At 37.7% G+C, this 19,152-nt stretch overlaps 1 protein-coding gene across 1 annotated transcript in view; it reads left to right on the forward strand.

Annotated features, from left to right (window-relative positions):
- The window catches only part of TDRD1 (tudor domain containing 1), a gene marked incomplete at its 5' end in the record, with an annotated part of 40,327 nt that overhangs the window by 7,246 nt on the left and 13,929 nt on the right, over positions 1-19,152 (forward strand). The window contains 13 exons of the mRNA XM_081268104.1: positions 1,271-1,415; positions 2,969-3,074; positions 3,750-3,813; positions 6,576-6,680; positions 6,895-7,077; positions 7,540-7,683; positions 8,195-8,366; positions 9,320-9,406; positions 13,259-13,426; positions 13,544-13,651; positions 14,529-14,699; positions 16,061-16,309; positions 16,752-16,886. Of these exons, the coding sequence (XP_081124230.1) occupies positions 1,271-1,415; positions 2,969-3,074; positions 3,750-3,813; positions 6,576-6,680; positions 6,895-7,077; positions 7,540-7,683; positions 8,195-8,366; positions 9,320-9,406; positions 13,259-13,426; positions 13,544-13,651; positions 14,529-14,699; positions 16,061-16,309; positions 16,752-16,886 (1,837 nt within the window). The remainder of the gene's footprint in view (positions 1-1,270; positions 1,416-2,968; positions 3,075-3,749; positions 3,814-6,575; positions 6,681-6,894; positions 7,078-7,539; positions 7,684-8,194; positions 8,367-9,319; positions 9,407-13,258; positions 13,427-13,543; positions 13,652-14,528; positions 14,700-16,060; positions 16,310-16,751; positions 16,887-19,152) is intronic.

A 19,152-nucleotide genomic window follows, 5' to 3' on the forward strand; every position in this document is an offset into this window, starting at 1 on the left:
GGCTTTGAACTTGCGATCCTCCTGCCTCAGCCTCCTGAGCTGCTGGGATCATAGGCATGTGTCACCGTACCCAGCTTCCCACAAGTTTTGATATTTTATATTATCATCTTTCAGTTCAAGGGTCTTTTATTAACCTGGAGACTTTCTGTTTGGCACATGCATTATTTAGGAGTATGTATTTTAGTTTTCATGTGTTTGGAGATTATCTGTTCCTGCTACTGATTTCAAGTTCGAGTCTGTTGTAGTCAGAGAACAAACTCTGTATGATTTAAATTCTCCCTTCCTCTTCATGCATACTGAGCACATGCTCTACCATGGGGCCACATCCCCAACCTTGTTTTTTTTTTTTTTTTTGAGGTTCCCCTACACCCCTGCCAGGTAGTGGGGATCAAACCCAGAGACTCATACGTGCTAGGCAAGCACTCCATCACTGAGCCACATCCCTAGCCCTTGAGGATTGTTTTGTGGCTCTGGTTATGGACTTAGTACATGTTCTGTTGGTGCTTGAAAAGAATGTGCATTCCACAGTCTAAAATGTTGGCTCAAATCGTCTGTAAATTCCTGATAGGTCTTTTTGATTAATTGTGATGAGTTTTTCTATATTCTTGTCAATTGTCTATCTAGTTATATCTATTGTTGAGAAGAAGCATTAACATCTCTAACTATTATTATGGATTACCTATTCTTTTTTTAGTTTAATTTTTCTTTACATTTGATAGCTCTATTTGCTACAAACACATTTAGGATTGGCACATTCTTCTTTTTGGAATGACCCTTTTGTCATTGTCCCTCCCTGGTTTTCTTTGCTCTGTAGTCTTTGATATTAGTACAACCATATCTGTTTTCTGTTAACATTGTTGAGGTACTTTTCCATCTTTTTAATTACAACCTGTTTATATCATTATACTTGAAATGAGTTCCTTATAGGTAGCATATAGTTGGGTAACATCTTTTAATCCATTTGGTCAATCTATTATCTTTCAACTGGCATATTTATAATTGAGTTAATTATTGATATTTGAGGGCATTATAGATACAAAATTTACTGGCATCATCATTTTTCAATTTGAGTATAGTGTAGACACTTCCTCTCTTTCCTTACAAGAATCCTCTTAATTTGTTTTATATGTAAGTTTGGGGGTTTTAGTTATACTTGGGAGGAATGAGGGAGAAGGCATCTATTCTATCTTACCAAAGCAGTCAGTCATAAATCTAGTATTTAAAGAAATTATTACCAAGTTCTAATATTGCTCTTCTTTGTTCTTAATAGAAGCCCAGCAATAGTGTGTCTCCTGCACAGTCAAAAAAATCACACAAGTTGGTTGAAAATTCCTTGTCCATAAGTAATCCAGCGCTCTTCAACTCTTTAGGACCTCCCCTTCGGTCAACAACTTGCCATCGCTGTGGTCTGTTTGGTAAGCAGCTTGCTCTTAGATGTCCCTAGCTAATTCTACACAATTGAAAAATATTTTTACTATGGCAGATAGTGTGTGTGTGTATCTTTGTATATATATTGTGTACCTGTCATTCATCTGTAGTAACTATTAACATCCTACCATTGATCTTTATCTAGATCTTTCTGCTTTTTTTGATTCCTCAGTTGATTAGTATTTTTATGATTTTTTTTAAAGACAGAGTGAGAGAGGAGAGAGAGAGAGAGAGAATTTTTAATATTTATTTTTTTAGTTCTCGGCAGACACAACATCTTTGTTGGTATGTGGTGCTGAGGATCGAACCCGGGCCGCACGCATGCCAGGCGAGCGCGCTACCGCTTGAGCCACATCCCCAGCCCCTTTTATGATTTTTTAATCATTTTGTTAGTTGTTGATAGACCTTTATTTTTATTTATTTATATGTGGTGCTGAGACTCGAACCCAGTGCCTCACACATGCCAGGCAAGTGTGCTACCGCTGAGCCCCAGCCCTAGCCTCTTGTGATTTTTTTTTTTTAAAGAAAGCATACAGGTACTGAAATTCACACACACCGATCAAGATACAGAATATTGTCTCCTCAGAAGACTTTCTGTGGGGGCTGCAGTTGTAGCTCAGTGTTGGTAGAGTGCTTGCCTGGCAAGTGTGAGACACTGGGTTCGATCCTTAGCACCACATACAAATAAAATAAAGATGTTGTGTCCACCGAAAACTGAAAAATTCTCTCTTCTCTGTCTCTCTTAAAAAATAAATAAAATGAAAGTTATTATATTCATTTACAACTAAAAAATTTAATTTAAAAAGTTCTTTAAATCCCTTTCCCATCACTATACCCCCAAGAAAATGACCATTTTTTTCACTGTAAATTAATTTTGCCTGTCATAGAATTTCCCATGTATAAATTGATATAGTACAGGCTCATTTATATAAAGTTATCTAGAATAATATTTTAGAGATTAATCAATGCCATTGCATGTATCATTAATTACTTTTGTTATTGCTAAGTAGTATTCCATCACATGATTATATCACAATTTATTTTTTTAATTTATTTTAAATAGAATTGTATGTATTCACCATGAACATGATGTTTTGACATATTTATCTGTGTTTATATTGATGAACATTTTGGTTGTGTCAAGCTTTGGGTTATCGTGAGTTGTATCCCTAAATATTTTTGTCTAGTCTTTCTCTGCCCACCCAGTGCAGGGGTTTGAATCCTGGGGGTACTGTACCACTGAGCTACATCCCCAGCCAATTCTGTCTTGAAATTTATGTTTTACTTTTAGACAGGGTCTTGCTAAATTGCCTAGACTAACCCTGAACCTTGTGATTCTCCTGCCTCAGCCTCTTGAGTAACTGAGATTGCAGCTAAGTGCAATCTAAATACCTAACCATAAATTACACAGTTCCCTTCAAATGGTCTTCTTGAGGTGATTGATAGTGATGTTTGGTGGGTCTGGTCTTTGGGGACATCTTGATCTCAATAACACACATCTGGCGTGCACCACCAATGATGTCCTGGTTGTGTTCCTCAGGGTCCCTGAGGTGTTCTCAATGCAAGCAGACATACTATTGCTCCACGGCCTGTCAGAGAAGAGACTGGTCTGCCCACAGCATTGTGTGCAAGCCTGTCCAGCAAAGGTAAGTGTTCATGAGCTTTGATTCATTAGGTAATATTGAAGAAGCTCTTCCTGATAGAATAAGTATCTCATCAGTTAAACAGAACTATTTAGAAGTTGTTACATTCCGATGTTTATTGAGATATAATGAAACATACAAACCTGAGGTGAATAGCTCTATGAGCTTAGTTTTATATATTTTAGACAGTATATATTATGATTTAGAACCTTAAAGGAGTTTTTTAAAATGGTTATAATTTTAGAATGCCTTACTTTTAATCATGTTTGATTCCCTGAATTTTGGTAAGTTGAAACTTGCATAGTGCCTCTTGAGTAGTGATTTTTAAATGCATAAATCTTTGCATGTCGTTTACCAGTTTACAGAAGTTTCACATATAACCACATTTTATCCTCAAGACTTTGTGTAGATGTAACTTAGGGATTATCTTCATCAAACTAATAAGAAACCAGGCATAGAGACTGTGACTGCCTCCCTTTCATCCGGTGACACTTGGAAAGTAAGCTTTGCACACATGGGGTGGACTCTTGCATGGGCCCCTGCTGTGATCCTTCCTGGAGGAAGCTGCCTGGTTCTTTCTAGCTATTGTTCATTGAGACTTGAATGTAATTTCGATTTATGGTCTCCATTCTTAAATGCTCCATAGTATAAATATTGTAATCAGTTGCTTTATTTCAGTTTCCATAAACTTGAAGATAATAAGTCACCTTTTGAAACAAAGAACATGGAAGTGAAAAATGAGGTATGATATTCTTTGTCTTCATAGGAAATTTTAAGTGACTCCCCTTTATTGAATAAGTACTTAAGCCAAATAAAATGTTTTAGGTCTGGGGATGTAGGATGTAGCTCAGTTGTAGAGCACTTGCCTAGTATGCATGAGGCCCTGAGTGTGATTCCCCATACTTCAAAAAACAATTCAGACTCATTTCTACATTTCCATTAATGTTTTTGTGTTGTTTTTTTTTTGGGGGGGGGGTTACTAGTGATTGAACTCAGGGTCACTCAATCACTGAGCCACCTCTCCTGCCCTGTTTTGTATTTCATTCATTCAGAGTTTCACTGAATTCCTTAGCGCCTTGCTTTTACTGAGGCTGGCTTTGAACTCAAAATCATTTTTCCTGTCTCCCAAGCTGCTGGGATTACAGGCTTGTACCACTGTGCCCAGTGTCCACTAATGTTTAAAAACAAAAATTTCCTATTAAATCCACTTGCTTTAATGATGGGATTTGATGAATTTGGTAGTGGAGGTGTGTGATAATTTTTTATTTACAGTCTTTCTCCCCACTGTGTCAGTGCAAAATCACTTGGATTAGTTGAGGAGCCCTAATTAGTTGGCACCTGCAGGTGCCAGCTGTGAACAAACCCTGTAGGGTTTCTATGTAAGGAGAATTTTCTTCCTCTTACTAGCTCTCTCCTTTTTAAATAACTATAGGAGCTGAATCATTTATAATTTGAAAACCTTGTGTCCAACTATATTTATTTTTAATTTATTCTAATTTGTTATATATGACAGCAGAATGCATTACAATTCTTAATACACATATAGAGCACAATTTTTCATATCTCTAGTTGTATACAAAGTATGTTCACACCCTTTGTGTCTTTATACATGTTCTTAGAGTAATGATGTCCATTTCATTCCACCATCTTTTCTACCTCCATTCCCCTCCCTTCCCCTCCCTTCCCCTCCTTCTCCTCTGCCCTATCTAGAGTTCGTCTGTTCCTCTCATGCCCCCACCTCCCAACCCCACTATGAATCAGCCTCCTTATGTCAGAGAAAACATTCAGCATTTGGTTTTTGGGGATTGGCTAACTTCCCTTAGCATTATCTCCTCTAACTCCATCCATTTACCTGCAAATGCCATGATTTTATTTTCTTTTATTGCCCAGTAATATTCCATTGTGTACATACACCACATTTTTTTATCCATTCATCTACTGAAGGGCATCTAAGTTGGTTCCACAGTTTAGCTATTGTGAATTGTGCTGCTATAAACATTGATTTGGCTGTGTCCCTGTAGTATGCTGTTTTTAAGTCCTTTGGGTATAGACCAAGGAGTGGGATAGCTGGGTCAAAAGGCGATTCCATTTCCAGTTTTCCAAGAAATGTCCATACTGCTTTCCAGATTGGCTGTACCATTTTGCAGTCTCACCAGCAACGTATGAGTGTACCTCATCCCCCACATCCTCGCCAACACTTATTGTTGTTTTTATGCATAATAGCTGCCATTCTGACTGGAGTAAGATGAAATCTTAGAGTAGTTTTGATTTGGATTTCTCTAATTGCTAGAGATGTTGAACATTTTTTCATATATTTGTTGATTGATTATATATCACCTTCTGAGAAGTGTCTGTTCAGTTCCTTGGCCTATTTATTGATTGGGTTATTTGGGGTTTTTTTGGTGTTTAGCTTTTAGAGTTCTTTATACACCCTAGAGATTAGTGCTCTATCTGATGTGCAAGTGGTAAAAATTTGCTCCCAAGCTGGAGGCTCTCTTCACCTTATTGATTGTTTCTTTTGCTGAGAAGGAGTAATTCTGGATTTTAATTCTTACACTATAGGAGTCTTATTAAGGAAGTAGGGGCCTAATCTGATATGATGGAGATTTGGGCCTACTTTTTCTTCTATTAGACACAGGGTCTCTGATTTAATTCCTAGTTCCTTGATCTACTTTGAGTTGAGTTTTGTGCATAGTGAGAGACAGGGGTTTGATTTCATTTTGCTGCTTATGGATTTCCAGTTTTCCCAGCATCATTTGTTGAAGAGGCTATCTTTTCTCCAGTGTATGTTTCCAACTCATATTTAAAGATAAGTTTTAAACTGGGCACAGTGGCACATGCCTGTAATCCCAGCTGCTGGAGAGGCTGAGACAGGAGGATCGCAAGTTCAGAACCACTTAACACCTCACTGTTGCACCCTCAGCAACAACGAAGTGTTAAGCAATTCAGTGAGACTCTGTCTCTAAATAAGTACAAAACAGGGCTGGGGATGTAGTTCAGTGGTGCCCTGAGTTCAATCACCAGTACAAAAAAAAAAAAAAAAAAAGCTACAATTTAGGTTTCTGTAGCTCCTTCTAGCCTCTAGTTTGAAAAAAGAGTGTCTTGAGTTTTAAAGCTTTAAGAAATTCACATTTGCTTTTATTCCTGGTGAATTATTATCTTTTCTGACCTTCTCAAATATTTATTCTTACAAAAACATTAACAAGTACACATTTATAATTTAAAACTATAAATTTCATTTACAATTAAAAGTAGCACTTCTACCTTTTTATTTTTTTAACGAATTCAACATTATCTTCCCTGTGATGCCCTCATTCTTGGGTGACCCCTGTGCTGTGTATGTTGTCTGTACAAAATGAATTTCAGCAGCTCTTAGAGGCCATCCCTATTTCTGTTCTCTGTTATTAAGCCTAAGAGTTAGGTTTATATGAGTCCAGCTGTTAGTGGCTACAATGTCATTAACAGCTGTGCTTGTAAATAACTCCTTTGTGTTTTTCAAACCAGAGTGACTGTCCACTTGGGGTTACTAAAGAAATAGCCACTGATACTGAGAAAATAATGTTTTCTGACTTGAGAAGTCTACAACTCAAGAAAACCATGGAAATAAAGGTATTTTTTCTTTAATTGCCATAGATCCAGGACTATAGGTTTTTATTTCATTTCCTATTTTTAAATCGAGTGCATATAGTAGCTATAAAATATCCAATTAAATTATTAAAGACTACAAAAACTATGACACTTTTTGTGTCTGAGTTTTAAAGCTTTAAGAAATTCACATTTGTTTTTATTCCTGGTGAATTATTATCTTTTCTGTCTTTGAAAGGGTACAGTTACTGAATTCAGACACCCAAGTGACTTTTATGTCCAGTTATATTCTTCAGAAGTTTTAGAATACATGAACCAGCTCTCTGCAAGTTTAAAAGAAACATATGCAAATATGGTGCAAGATGAAGATTATATTCCGGTTAAGGGGGAAGTTTGTGTTGCCAAGTACACAGTTGATCAGGTAACCTGTGATGAAATGAATTATTCAGTAAGATGTCCTGACATTGGTTGTCCCACCTTGTCTACACCAGAGCTGGTGAAGGCTGGGATGGCTCACAGCTAGACTCTTCCTCTCTGTTCCCTGCTCTGTTCTCTACACTTCCTCCTGCCCTAACCTTCTCCTCTGTTTATTGGTTCCTAAGTGGTTGCTGATCTTAGAGTTTGTGGTTATTTGTGTGGCTGAGACATCAGTGTAGAGTCTGCTGGGCTGGAATAGCTTAGGAATACTTGTGAATATTAAAGTGTCCTAATTAGATGATTTTAGGAATTTCTTAGCAAGATTTGTAGACATTAAAGTTGAGTTTTTGAGTGCCTCTGAACAGAAGAGGAGCCTTTCATTTATGTGGTCTGTTGTTAATACAGAGGTTCTTTGAGAATGTGGAATGCTATTTGGAAGCAAAATTCCATTATAATTCCTTTCCAGACCTGGAACAGAGTGGTAATACAAGATGTTGATGTGCTACAGAAGAAGGTACAAGTCTTGTATATTGATTATGGAAATGAAGAAATAATTCCAGTAAACAGAATTCACCAACTAAACAGAAACATTGACTTGTTTCCTCCTTGTGTGAGTCTTTTACTTTCTAAACTCCCATCAGTGTCCCCAGGGAGCTGTTTCTTCATGTTTAATGCTTGCTTCTGTTCTGCCAAGATTTCATACTTATTGGAATATCTTTACTATGTATATGAACACCCCTAGGCTCCACTTCAGTTATCCCTCATTTAGTTAAAAGTTCCTCAGGAAAAAAACTTTTAGGTACATCTTACCTATCTGGTGTTTACAAACTTTTTTTTTCTATCTATTACTTGAAAGTAGCCCAAATTTTTTTTATAATTGAAGTCTAATCATTATTCTTGAATGAATTTCTCAAGCTTCAGGTACCAAAAGTTAGCTTTAAGAACAGAAGTACCAAGAGAGACAAATACAGTTATGCCTAAAATTGTTTATCTGGTTAGTACTTAGACTTTTGCTAAGTTTTTAGCATGAAAACATCATTTTTATTAAAATACTTAAAAATTAATTAGAAATTTTATTTATAAAATTCATTCGTACTAATAACTTGCACAAAATTTTTTAGGCCATAAAGTGCTTTGTGGCTGGTGTTGTACCAGCAGAGGGGAATTGGAGCAATGATTGTATCAAAACTATTAAATCACTGTTCATGGAGCAGTTCTGCTCTATAAAGATTATTGACATCTTGAATGAGGAAGTGGTTACCTATGCTGTAGATGTCATGCTACAAAATTCAGGTAAGATCTGAGTTTTCTTTTTAAATTAAGGATTTAATATGTTATTCAGTCCCCACCTGTCACTTGGAGAAGAAATATAACCACAAAGGTGAAGCCAAGTAAACTCCTCTCTGGAGTCATTCAGATTGTGACTGAAAATGGGGGGTTGGATTGGCAGTTTATCAAAGACATGGTACAAATTCATAGAATTAGGTGATTTAAAAGGCCAGATTGGACAACATGGGAATAGGGATGATGTCATTCTCCTGTTAGTATAGCCGTTATGATGTACACTCTTGGTTTCTCCTTCATTGCTGAAATTCCTGAATTTCTTACTGAATCCACTCATCCTCATCTGCCCCCCAGTCCTGCGTTCACTAGTGTGCAGTGTGTGAACTGTGGCAAGGAGGCACTGGGGATGGAGTTCCGTAGCAGTTTGGGAAGTGGCTTCTGTCAGTCTGCATGCAGTTGCTTGTTGGTTTTCCCTCTGCTTTTATGGACTATGACATGGGTGACTTGGCAGAAAACGCAGTTAATCTGTTGAACTTAACTATAAAATCTTTTGTTGCTTGTTATGTATATATCATGTTATGATTTCAGCTCTTGGTTGTTATTTCAGGGAACTGAGCTTCATGTCAGGGCTGACGAGCCCTTGTTTCAGCCAGACTGTCAGTCTGAGAAAAAGTAGTCTTATGTCTTATTTTTTTTTCTCATAAATAGTGGTTATTCTAAGCATTCTTGTGGGGTAGTAACTGAGAAATCTTTTCATTCAATTTACCATTGTGCTACTATGGGAATTTTATCTCGATTTTTAAAACTGGATATTACTAAACTGTCTTGTCCATAGCAAGTGACCTGGTAAAACATACCAGTGTGTTAATAGTTGTAATCTCTGCATCATGTTATTAACTTGTTTATTTTTAATGCTTTGTACAGTGTCTCAATAGAGATATATGTTCTTAATCACTTTTTAGGAAAACTTTTAGACCATGTACTTGTAGAAATGGGATATGGTTTGAAACCCAAAGGACAAAATTCTAAGAAGCAAAGCACAGATCAAGGTGAGTATTCAGATGAATATAAATATGTAGTGGCTTCAGTTATTGAAGAGCTTCTTCTCTTCTAAATCAAAAAGGCAGGACTGCCCACACTAGTAATGGTGACAGTCCTTCTGTAAACTATAAGAAGGATGGTGATTTTCATTTAGTAATATTTCCAATCTCAGTCTTCCCTGCCAGTCTCCTTCTCTGTGTCTAGATTAATCCTTAACATGGTAATTATCATTATTATAAAGTATTAAATATGACACTTTAGGCTGAGAACTTTTTAGCTCACATTTCCTTAGTTTAATTTGGTACTTTTCTTTATTTGAGTATTCCTATCAATAATATGTAGGTCTTTAAAATTCTGTGTTTATTTTTTACTTCTTGTTTACATGTGTGTGGTTTTTCATTTAGTTTAAACAGATCAAGAAATTTTATCCTCAGAATTTTATTTTCTCATTGCCTAGGCATATGTTTCTTTTTTAAATTTTTTTTAGTTATAGTTGGACACAATATCTTTATTTTTATGTGGTACTGAGGATCGAATGCAGTGCCTCACAATGCAAGGTGGGCGCTCTACCACTGAGTCACAACCCCAGCCCTATGTGTCTCTTTATAGCCTGTTTTTCCTTTACTTTATTCCTTTACTAATTACTTTGAGTGTAGACATGATTCATTGCCTCTTGCTAATGCATCCAGAGGTGATGCCAGATTCATGATTGGACACATCCTGCCACATAGACAAACCTGACTCATTGTGAAGTCTGCCTTCCCCCTTAGTCTTCCATCCCTTGCCCTGTCTTTGTTGATTCTTCTGTCCAAATATGTCTTTTTTCCCCCTTTCTGTTCTAGCTACCATTTCCTTAGTTCAGGAATCCTCCTCATTCATGGTTAGTTGAAGCAGCCTTCTAATAATGTCTTTTTTTCTCCTGTCCATTCTCTTGGTACTTGCCCATGTGGTATCCCTAAGACACAAATCTCAGGGCAACAGCTCTGCTGAAAAGCTTTCAGTAGTTCTTTGTCATCTAGAGGAGAAAACCAAACATATAGTGGTAGTAATGGTTGAAACTAAGTGTTGGTGGTGCAGAGTGAGGAAAAATAATGAGGAAGGTAATTCTGGAGTCTATAATATAGTGAGAAGGTGTGGTGGAAAAGGTGAGAAGAGAATGGGGGAAAGTTGGCCAGAGGAACTGAAGGGTAAATGCTTCTCGGGGAGGGGCGTCATCTGCTTTATAAGATGCTTAGAAGGAACAAAGAAATCCAGTGACAGGTATTTGCTTCACTATGGTATCATGGAGGTGCCTTCAAGAAGTATGTTGTGTGGTTGGTACAGACAGACACGGAGGAGCCCCTAGGAAGGGTACCTGACCAAGACTTGGAGAGAAACCTTCACGTGCTGCCACACTGAGCAGGAAGTATCAGGTTCTAGTGGTGAAGCATGTGCTCCTAGAAGAAAGCACACATATGTAAAGTCCTCAAGACATAAAAGAGTATGTTGGCCTGAAAAAAATGAAAAATAGGTATGGCTGGAGTCTACCGTTGAGGAGTTGACCATAGGATAAGGGAGCAGAAGTTGGGAGGTTAGCTAGAGTAGACAGGTCTAGGGAACAGTGATCAGGTGATGGGGAATGGAAGGGTCAGAGGATCTGGAGTCGTGACCCCTGTTACTCCAGTGGTGTTTGTGGGTATGGGGGAAAGACTTAGAAATTAGAGAAGATAAGCAGAGCTGGGTGCCACTGCAGCTTGGGAGACTGAGGCAGGAGGTTCACAAGTTCAAAGCCAGCCTAAGGAACTTAGCAAGACCTTGGGTTTAATACTCAGAACCAGAAAAAAAACATTAAAATAGGAAGAGGGGCTGGGGGGCTCAGTGGTAGAGCGTTTGCCTAGCATGCGTGAGGCACTGGGTCCAATCCTCAGCACCACATAAAAATAAAATAAAAGTATTGTGTCCACCTACAACTAAAAAATATTTTTTTTAAAAAAAAGAGGAAGAGAGGAAATGTTGTCAAACTTTCTTAAGAATTTGAGCTTTCTTAAGAATATAGCTTTGATCCTAGCACAGAATCCAGCCTCTACTTCTGTCTTGCCACTTCGTGCCTGGCCCAGTTGAGAAGCTTTCAACCTCCACTTTCCCCATCACCGTAGAGTCAAGAGGAGCAAGGTCTGAGGACTCCGCGTACACTGGCCTCCCTTCTGCTGAAGTGCTCTTGTGCCTGGCTCCACTTAGGGTGTCTGTGTCGGTGATTGAGCAGCCCCTGGATAGCCTGCCTTCCCTTGTGGTATTGATCACATTGTCACTCCTGATGTGAACATCATCTGTATCCTCCAAGACCTGGATCTTCCAAGGAGCATGGACCACAGCCTTTTACTTATTAAATGGCCTCTCTCCATTATTTAGCATGGCATCCTTCATGTTGAATATATAACTTAAAAACCCACCAGATACCCTGAGAAGACCTTCTGATGGACTCGCACAGCTGAACGAGGCCATCAAGAGGATTCCTCCCCTCCCCCTGTCTAAATATGAGGACGCAGGGCTAGAGTTGTGGCTCAGTGGCAGATAGAGCGCTTACCTAGCATGTGTGAAACACTGGGCTCGATTCTGAGCACCACATTAAAAAAATCAATAAAATATATTGTCTAAATAAATAAATGTGAGGACACAGACGCAGCAGGTTACCCTAAGACAGGAGGATATGGCCCAAACGTAGGCCCCTCACCCCAGGGCAGTGCTCTTCGCCTCACACCATTCGTCTTTTCCTGTGAATCCACAGGGCAGTGGTTCATTTTTCCCTTTGCTGAGTTTTGCTCTTGCCTCCTCCCTATGTTTTGATTTTTTTTCTGAAAAATGTTTCAGTTTCTCTCTTACCTTTTATAGTTGGGGTCATTGAATTTATCTTGGCTAATGTTTGGTGCCAATTATCCATTTCAAAGGGATTTCCGACATAACTTCAGGTATCCTTATAATGCACCAGGAGCTCATTCCTAGGCACTAGGCACCATGTTCCCTCCACTTCTGTGGTCAGTCATTTCCCTTTGGTCTTCAGAGTCGGGCTGCCTAGGTGCCTGGCGACACTTGTTTTCCTTGGCAGATCTGCAGTACTCTAGATGCCTGTTTTCTCATATTTCTGAGTCAAAACAATGAGCCTGACCATAGTTCGGTCTGAATAGTGTCGTCTTAGCTCCTTAAAGCAGTATTTTGTCTTTCAGGATTCTGGTATGTTGGTGGTATCATGAGATTTCTGACTCTTGATCCTGAAGACATATTCCTTGAGAACTTGGAATTTTATAGGCCATGTGCTTTTGTCATTCCTGATAATTTTCTTGTGTTCTAAGTTATTTTTCTGGTGCTCAACGCCTTTTCTCCTTCAAACTCTTCAGTCAGTCCTGATTTATTTCTCTTGACTTGACACCTATGTTACTTGTTCATTTTTTTTAACTGCATTTTAAACATTTTTATTTCAAAATTTATTTTGTTATAATAATTGTTTCCTATGGTATTTATCATTTAATTATAGAATGGGTCCTATGCAGGTGTGTTTCTACTTCATCATGTGAGCCTATTTCAGTTATATATTCTTGGACTCTAAGATTATGTAAAGATTCTATTTATAGAACATTTCAACTAAATCTGAATTTTCTTTTTATGCCACTAATTTTCTTGGTCCTAGTCTAACTTTGAGTGATGTAGGAAACTGGCTTCATCCATCCATCTTCAAAGGGAGAAATACCGTGGGCTCTCATACTACCATCTTGAGGAACCTTGCCCAGTCATACTCATATTCTCTTTTTAAAAATGATTGAAGTGTGCATATTTTTTCTAAACTTTAAATGAAACCAAAATGACTTATTTTTATATTTTCTGATAAGGCAATCCTGAAGATATTGGAAAAATGACAGCTGAAAATAAAATTGTTGTAGACAGAAGTGACCTAATCCCCAAGGTGCTAACTGTAAATGTGGGTGATGAGTTCTGTGGTGTGGTTGCCCACATTCAAACACCAGAAGACTTCTTTTGTCAACAATTACAAAGTGGCCGTAAGTAAATTGTCTTGATTGGTTGTATCATAACAACAAACTTCATGAGACTCAACATGCAAAAATAAATTTAAACTATACCTTATCTGTTGTTGAAGATGTGATCTGTATCTGCAGATAAGCTTGCTGAACTTCAGGCGGCGCTCAGTGAGTACTGTGGTCAAGCATCTCCACGCTCTGATTTTTATCCGACCATTGGTGATATATGTTGTGCTCGGTTCTCAGGTAAGGAAAGAGCATCATTGAAAGTTTTACTTACAGTTGAGTAAAACAATTGAAACAGAAACATTGGTTCACACTGAATAGCTACATTTGAAGCTTAAGTATTAAAGTGTGTCAGTTACATTTTTAAATACATCCAGTTAAACTGGATCAAAAGAGTGTGGATCAATAGGTGTGAGGGCAGAGAGCCCGTGAGCATCAAAGGGGTGGATAGAAAGGATGTTCTTATTATTATTTAGTGTTTGGAGATTGGTTTAGATAGTTCCATTTACATAAATATGGGATGTAGGGACCCACACACATTCATGTCTTTGCCAGTTTTATTTGGGATAGCACGAGGTCTGGAAGCCTGGAGCTGTTGTGTACAGCCTCTGCAGCTGCAGCAGTCTTGTCTTGTGATAGTCTGTTTCTGTTGCTGTCAATGAGGGGGAGGCCCTGCTGCCTCATAGAAGGAGAGGGGCAAGAACAGGGCAGCCCCCAGAACATGAGTTGTTTGGCTGGTGGAGTCCAGTTGACTCATACTGTCGGTGTTCTAGAAATAGCCCTGCTGAATGCCTTAGCAAATGGTATTGATCAAGACCTGGGGATTCATATGATCAGGACATGCACTCCATCCTACTGAGCTGTCCACTGAAGAGATAAGGCACATAAGTAAATAATGATAACATATGATTAATTAGCAAGCTATTAATAAAGGTTACATTTTAGGAACTGAAGACTTCAGATAGCAAAACGGACAATGTTTAGTAAGCAGACATTTTTCAGTAAAGCTTGTTATTCTGTTAAAGTAAAACTTGCAAATGATCATCTCTAATGTGAGGAGTTTTTATTTTTATCTTCATTAGAAAATTATTTGAGACTGAGTCTCTCTTTGTTTCAGAGGATGACCAGTGGTACCGTGCCTCCGTTCTGGCCTATGCTTCTGAAGAATCTGTACTTGTTGGCTATGTTGATTATGGAAATTTTGAAATCCTTAGTTTAACAAGACTTTGTCCCATAATTCCAAAGTTGTTGGAATTGCCAATGCAAGCTATAAAGTGTGTGCTGGCAGGTATGACATTTTTATTCTGTCCCTTAAAATATTAAACCCTAAAGATGAAAATTGAAACATGAGGCAGGGAAAACATGCTTATCAAAACAATAAGAACATTATGATCACATGCTTAAGAATTGTTACTATACATGTTATTTTTCTCATTGAGATTAGGAGTTTCTTTCCAGATCAGTAAATTGGCTCCAGCAACTTAAGTATACCATATTTTAACTAGTATACAGTATTAGGTGTTTCCAAGCTTTTGTTGTTACTAGTGTTCTTTTGGTTACATTTTGCATTATGTCCAAGATTATTTCCTTAGGGTATGTTGCACAATGTAATTATATTGCAAATGCTTCTTTTAGGACAAGCTCCCCCAGGTGGATTGGGGGTGTTAGTGAGTGTGCTGCTTTTCACATGTACATCTTCCTCCAGGAAGGGTGGAAGTAGTTTATGCAGCCTCCAGAAAAGCATAAGAGTGAATTTCTTTACTCATTCATGCACCACAGAGATAGATTTATATTATATCACCTTAGCCAATTCTGATAAGTTAAAAGCTAAACTATTTCAGCCTTCTTCAATACCAGAAGTTGAACTCTTTTTGTAAATGACTTGGCTCTTGTGTTTTATGAATTGACTTAGCCAGAACCTCACCAGTATTGATTTGTAAGCAACCTTTCAGTACTGACTTGTGCTATAGATGTTGCATGTGTTAATATGAGATCAATGTTTCTTCTTGGAATTTTTTTTATAAATTTGTTCATGATTTTCTTAATAACTGTATTTAGTTATGATTTATACACTATCAAATTTAGTTAAATAATTTTAAATTTTAGTAACTTGACCAAGTTGTGCAGCCACCATCATGATCCATGCTCCACTTTTAGAACATTTCCATAACCCCAGTGAGATCTCTGTGCCTGTTTTACTGCTAAGCCTTGCTTCCCAGACAATAGCTACTGTATTTTATGTCTTTGTAGAATCTGCTTTTCTAGACTCTTCTAACAGTGCTGCAGTTTATACAATGAATCAAAATCCATTCTGCTGTCATATATACGCAATTAAAATAAATATATATGACTACAGAATGGATTTCGATTCATTGTATACAATTGCAGCACAACTTTTCATTTCTTTGGTTGTACATTCTGGACATTTTGTATCAATGGGAATTATGATTTTTTTAAAATATAGAAGCATAGAAGCTTTTGGGGATTTTTCTTAATTCTATAATTTTCATATTTAGAAAATCCTTTTGCTCAGTACTGTACTATTTAGTCCCAGTGCTTGCCATAGATTTAAATTAAAATTGTGGAAATAAGGAATGTCAAAATATTGGTTTCAGGAATCATTCTAACATTTAAAAAATTCTTTGTTAGGAGTAAAGCCATCATTAGGAATTTGGACTCCAGAAGCTATTTGTCTCATGAAAAAAATTGTACAGAACAAAATGGTCACTGTGAAAGTGGTAGACAGGTTGGAAAATAGCTCCCTGGTGGAACTCACAGACAAGTCTCTGACACCCAGTGTCAGTGTCACCAGAGCGCTCATAGACGCAGGCTTTGCTGTGGAGGAAAAGGAGATGGCGACAGATAAACCCAGTGGCATGAAAAAAGCCAGTGGCAGTGGTAAGTGAAGTGCCTGTGAGGTTTGGCATCTGTGCTGGAGTTCAGGTGGTTCTGCTGGTGGGTTCTTGTGCTTAAGAGTGGGTGTTGAGTGCCTGTCTTCCCTCTTATTTATTTATTTGGTACTGGGAATTAAACCCAAGGGCATCTACCACTGAGCTACTTCCCCAGTCCTTTATTTTTTATTTTCAGATAGGGTTTTGCCCAAGTTGATTTTGAACTTGCAGTCCTCCTGCCTCGTCCTCTCAAGTCTCTAGGATCACAAGCATGTGCCATTGGCCCAGCTATGAAACTGGCTTTTTAAGGTTAACTTTTCATTAAAGTCACTCATAATATCAGTGGAAATTTACTTCTTCAACAGAAGATTTCTCAGCAACCCACTTCCTGCCACAGCCTCCCCCAACTCTGTTCATTTCTTGTGCAAAATCTTTGATTACTTTTACAGTTCCCTTGGGTATAGAAGAAGTAAATCCATTGAAGTGGACGTGGGTTGAGCTTGCTATTGACCAAACAGTAGATGTTGTGGTCTGCATGATGTATAATCCTGGAGAATTTTATTGCCATGTTCTTAGAGAGAATGGTAAGTTGACTGCTCTTGTTTGTTTTTTTTTTACAAATACATTGACATATATGATAATTTATGAGTTTGTTAATGATAAAAGTACTCTCTGAGAAGGTCCAAATGAGAATTGGTATTTCTAAGAGAGATTTGGTTATACTTAGTGGGCTTTTATTTGTCTTAATCTATTGTTTCTACTTTTACTAACCTTTTTTTTATATTTAAACCAATATAGATTTCATAGAATGTCTCCTAAATTCATTTTTTGAATTAAATATAATTATTGATTTTATTGACATATTACATTCATGTGGATAATTACCCACATAGGAGAATAGCATAATGATTATGACAAGGTCAACACACTTTAGTGTGTGCATTTCTATGGATGGGATCCAGGGGCTCACACATGCTAACCAAGTGCTCTACCACTGAGCTACATCTTATTTTGAGACAGGCTAGTCTCAAACTTGTACTACCCTCCTGCCTCAGCCTCCCAAGTACCTGGGATTACAGGTATGTACCTCTGGGCCAGCTAAGGTTAGCACACCTCTATAGCTGGTCTCTAAGTCAAGACATAGAACATTACCAGTATCCCAAAGTTTCCTTTATGTCACCTTTTATCATTGTCCCTTCTCTTTTTTCAAAAGGAAACCCTATTCCACCTTCTAATAGCATCAATTAGTTTTTCCTTGTTTTGTACTATATGTAAATGGAATCATACAATACATGCTTTTCTTTGTTTTGTGTGGTTTTAATGCTGTGAGAGTGGTATTGCCTGTAGCTGTGCCTATGCCACACTCCATTGTACTGCAGCCTGGTATTCCTTTGTACCATTGGATATCTGTCTGGCTTTCAGTTGGGGCTATAAAATGATATTGGAGTGAACATTCTAGTACAATTTGGTAATCATGCATTTCTGTTGAGTCTATACCCAGGAATGAAATTCCTGGGTCATAAGGAGGATGCATGTTTTCAAAGCAGTGAATGCCAGTTTCCAAGTGATTTTGACAATTGTTAGAGATTTCTGATTGTTCTGGATTTGTACAGACTCCTTTGTATTTTCATTTTTTGTTTAATTCACTCTGATGGGCAGCATTGATTTTTAACTTTTCTAAAATCCTCTGTCAGATTCAGACATTAAACTAGATAACTTACATTCCATTCTGAGGTTTCTGAGTTTTGTAATTCTTTCATTCAAAATCACCTGGTTGATGGGACCACTATTTCCTATAGTGAAAAACTAAATTTTTTCCTTTTAATTTATTTTCACAGGGGATTTTATAAGCATGTTGGTACAAAACTCAAAAGTTAGTAAAGAGTATAGAGTGGAAAGTGAATTTACCACTTCCTTTCCTCAGTTTTCTAAATGTCTTTTCAGAAATATTTTATTCATGCTTAAATGATTTCTTTATTCCTAACTGATAAAACAGTGTACATCACTTTCATACTTTACTTTTCTCCCACTGTATCTGGTAAATAAGTTCACATAGTGATTTCTCCATTGATTTTCTTTTTGATGCATTTTTAATTTTGAAATTATTTACAGAGAATTGGGCAGAGGTGGTATGGTCCTGCACACTTCTCATACTTAAGTGTGACTTAAACACCTTAGTAGTTAACACAGGGCATGATTGTGGTGCATTTGTTACAACTGAGAGACCAGCAGTTTGTCACTAGCAACTGAATGTCAGACTTGGCTTGTGTCTTGCAAGGTTTCCTCTCATCCTTGCTGTATTCCAGGTCCAGCCCAGGACACCTCATTGTTGTTTAGTCTGCATTCCACTCTTTGTCAGGGTCACATGTCTTCCATCACATGGATTTATGTTAGTTTAATTAATCTAGATGTGGATGAAGAATTAGTTTCCAGGCTTTTATTACTAAAATGCTCCTTGTACTTTGTGATTTTACTCTAATAGTATGTCTTTGGGACAGATTCTGAAAATTGTCATCCTTGGGTCAAAGGATATGTGGCTGGCCAGGAGCCCTGGAACAGCAACAGTGTGCCCTGTTCTAAATCCTTTCCAATGTAGGGTCCTCACACTTTTTTATTTTAACTAACCTGAAAGGTGAAAACTCAAAACTTGTTATGATTAAATTTCCATTTCTTTGAGCCTTTGTTATGTAAGAGCCACTTGGCTGGCCCTTCACTGCTGTTTTACCTTACATTCTAATGCGCTGCATGGTCTGTGTCTTCAAGCTGCTGCTGTTCTGCCGTGGCTCCGAGCCCTTTCTATTTCTCTGCTCTGCCAGGCTTCTCCTCTTCGGATGGTTTTTGGTTGCCTAA

Source organism: Spermophilus citellus (assembly GCF_964194105.1).
Source record: "Spermophilus citellus genome assembly, chromosome: 15".
In the NCBI taxonomy this organism is placed as follows: domain Eukaryota; kingdom Metazoa; phylum Chordata; class Mammalia; order Rodentia; family Sciuridae; genus Spermophilus; species Spermophilus citellus.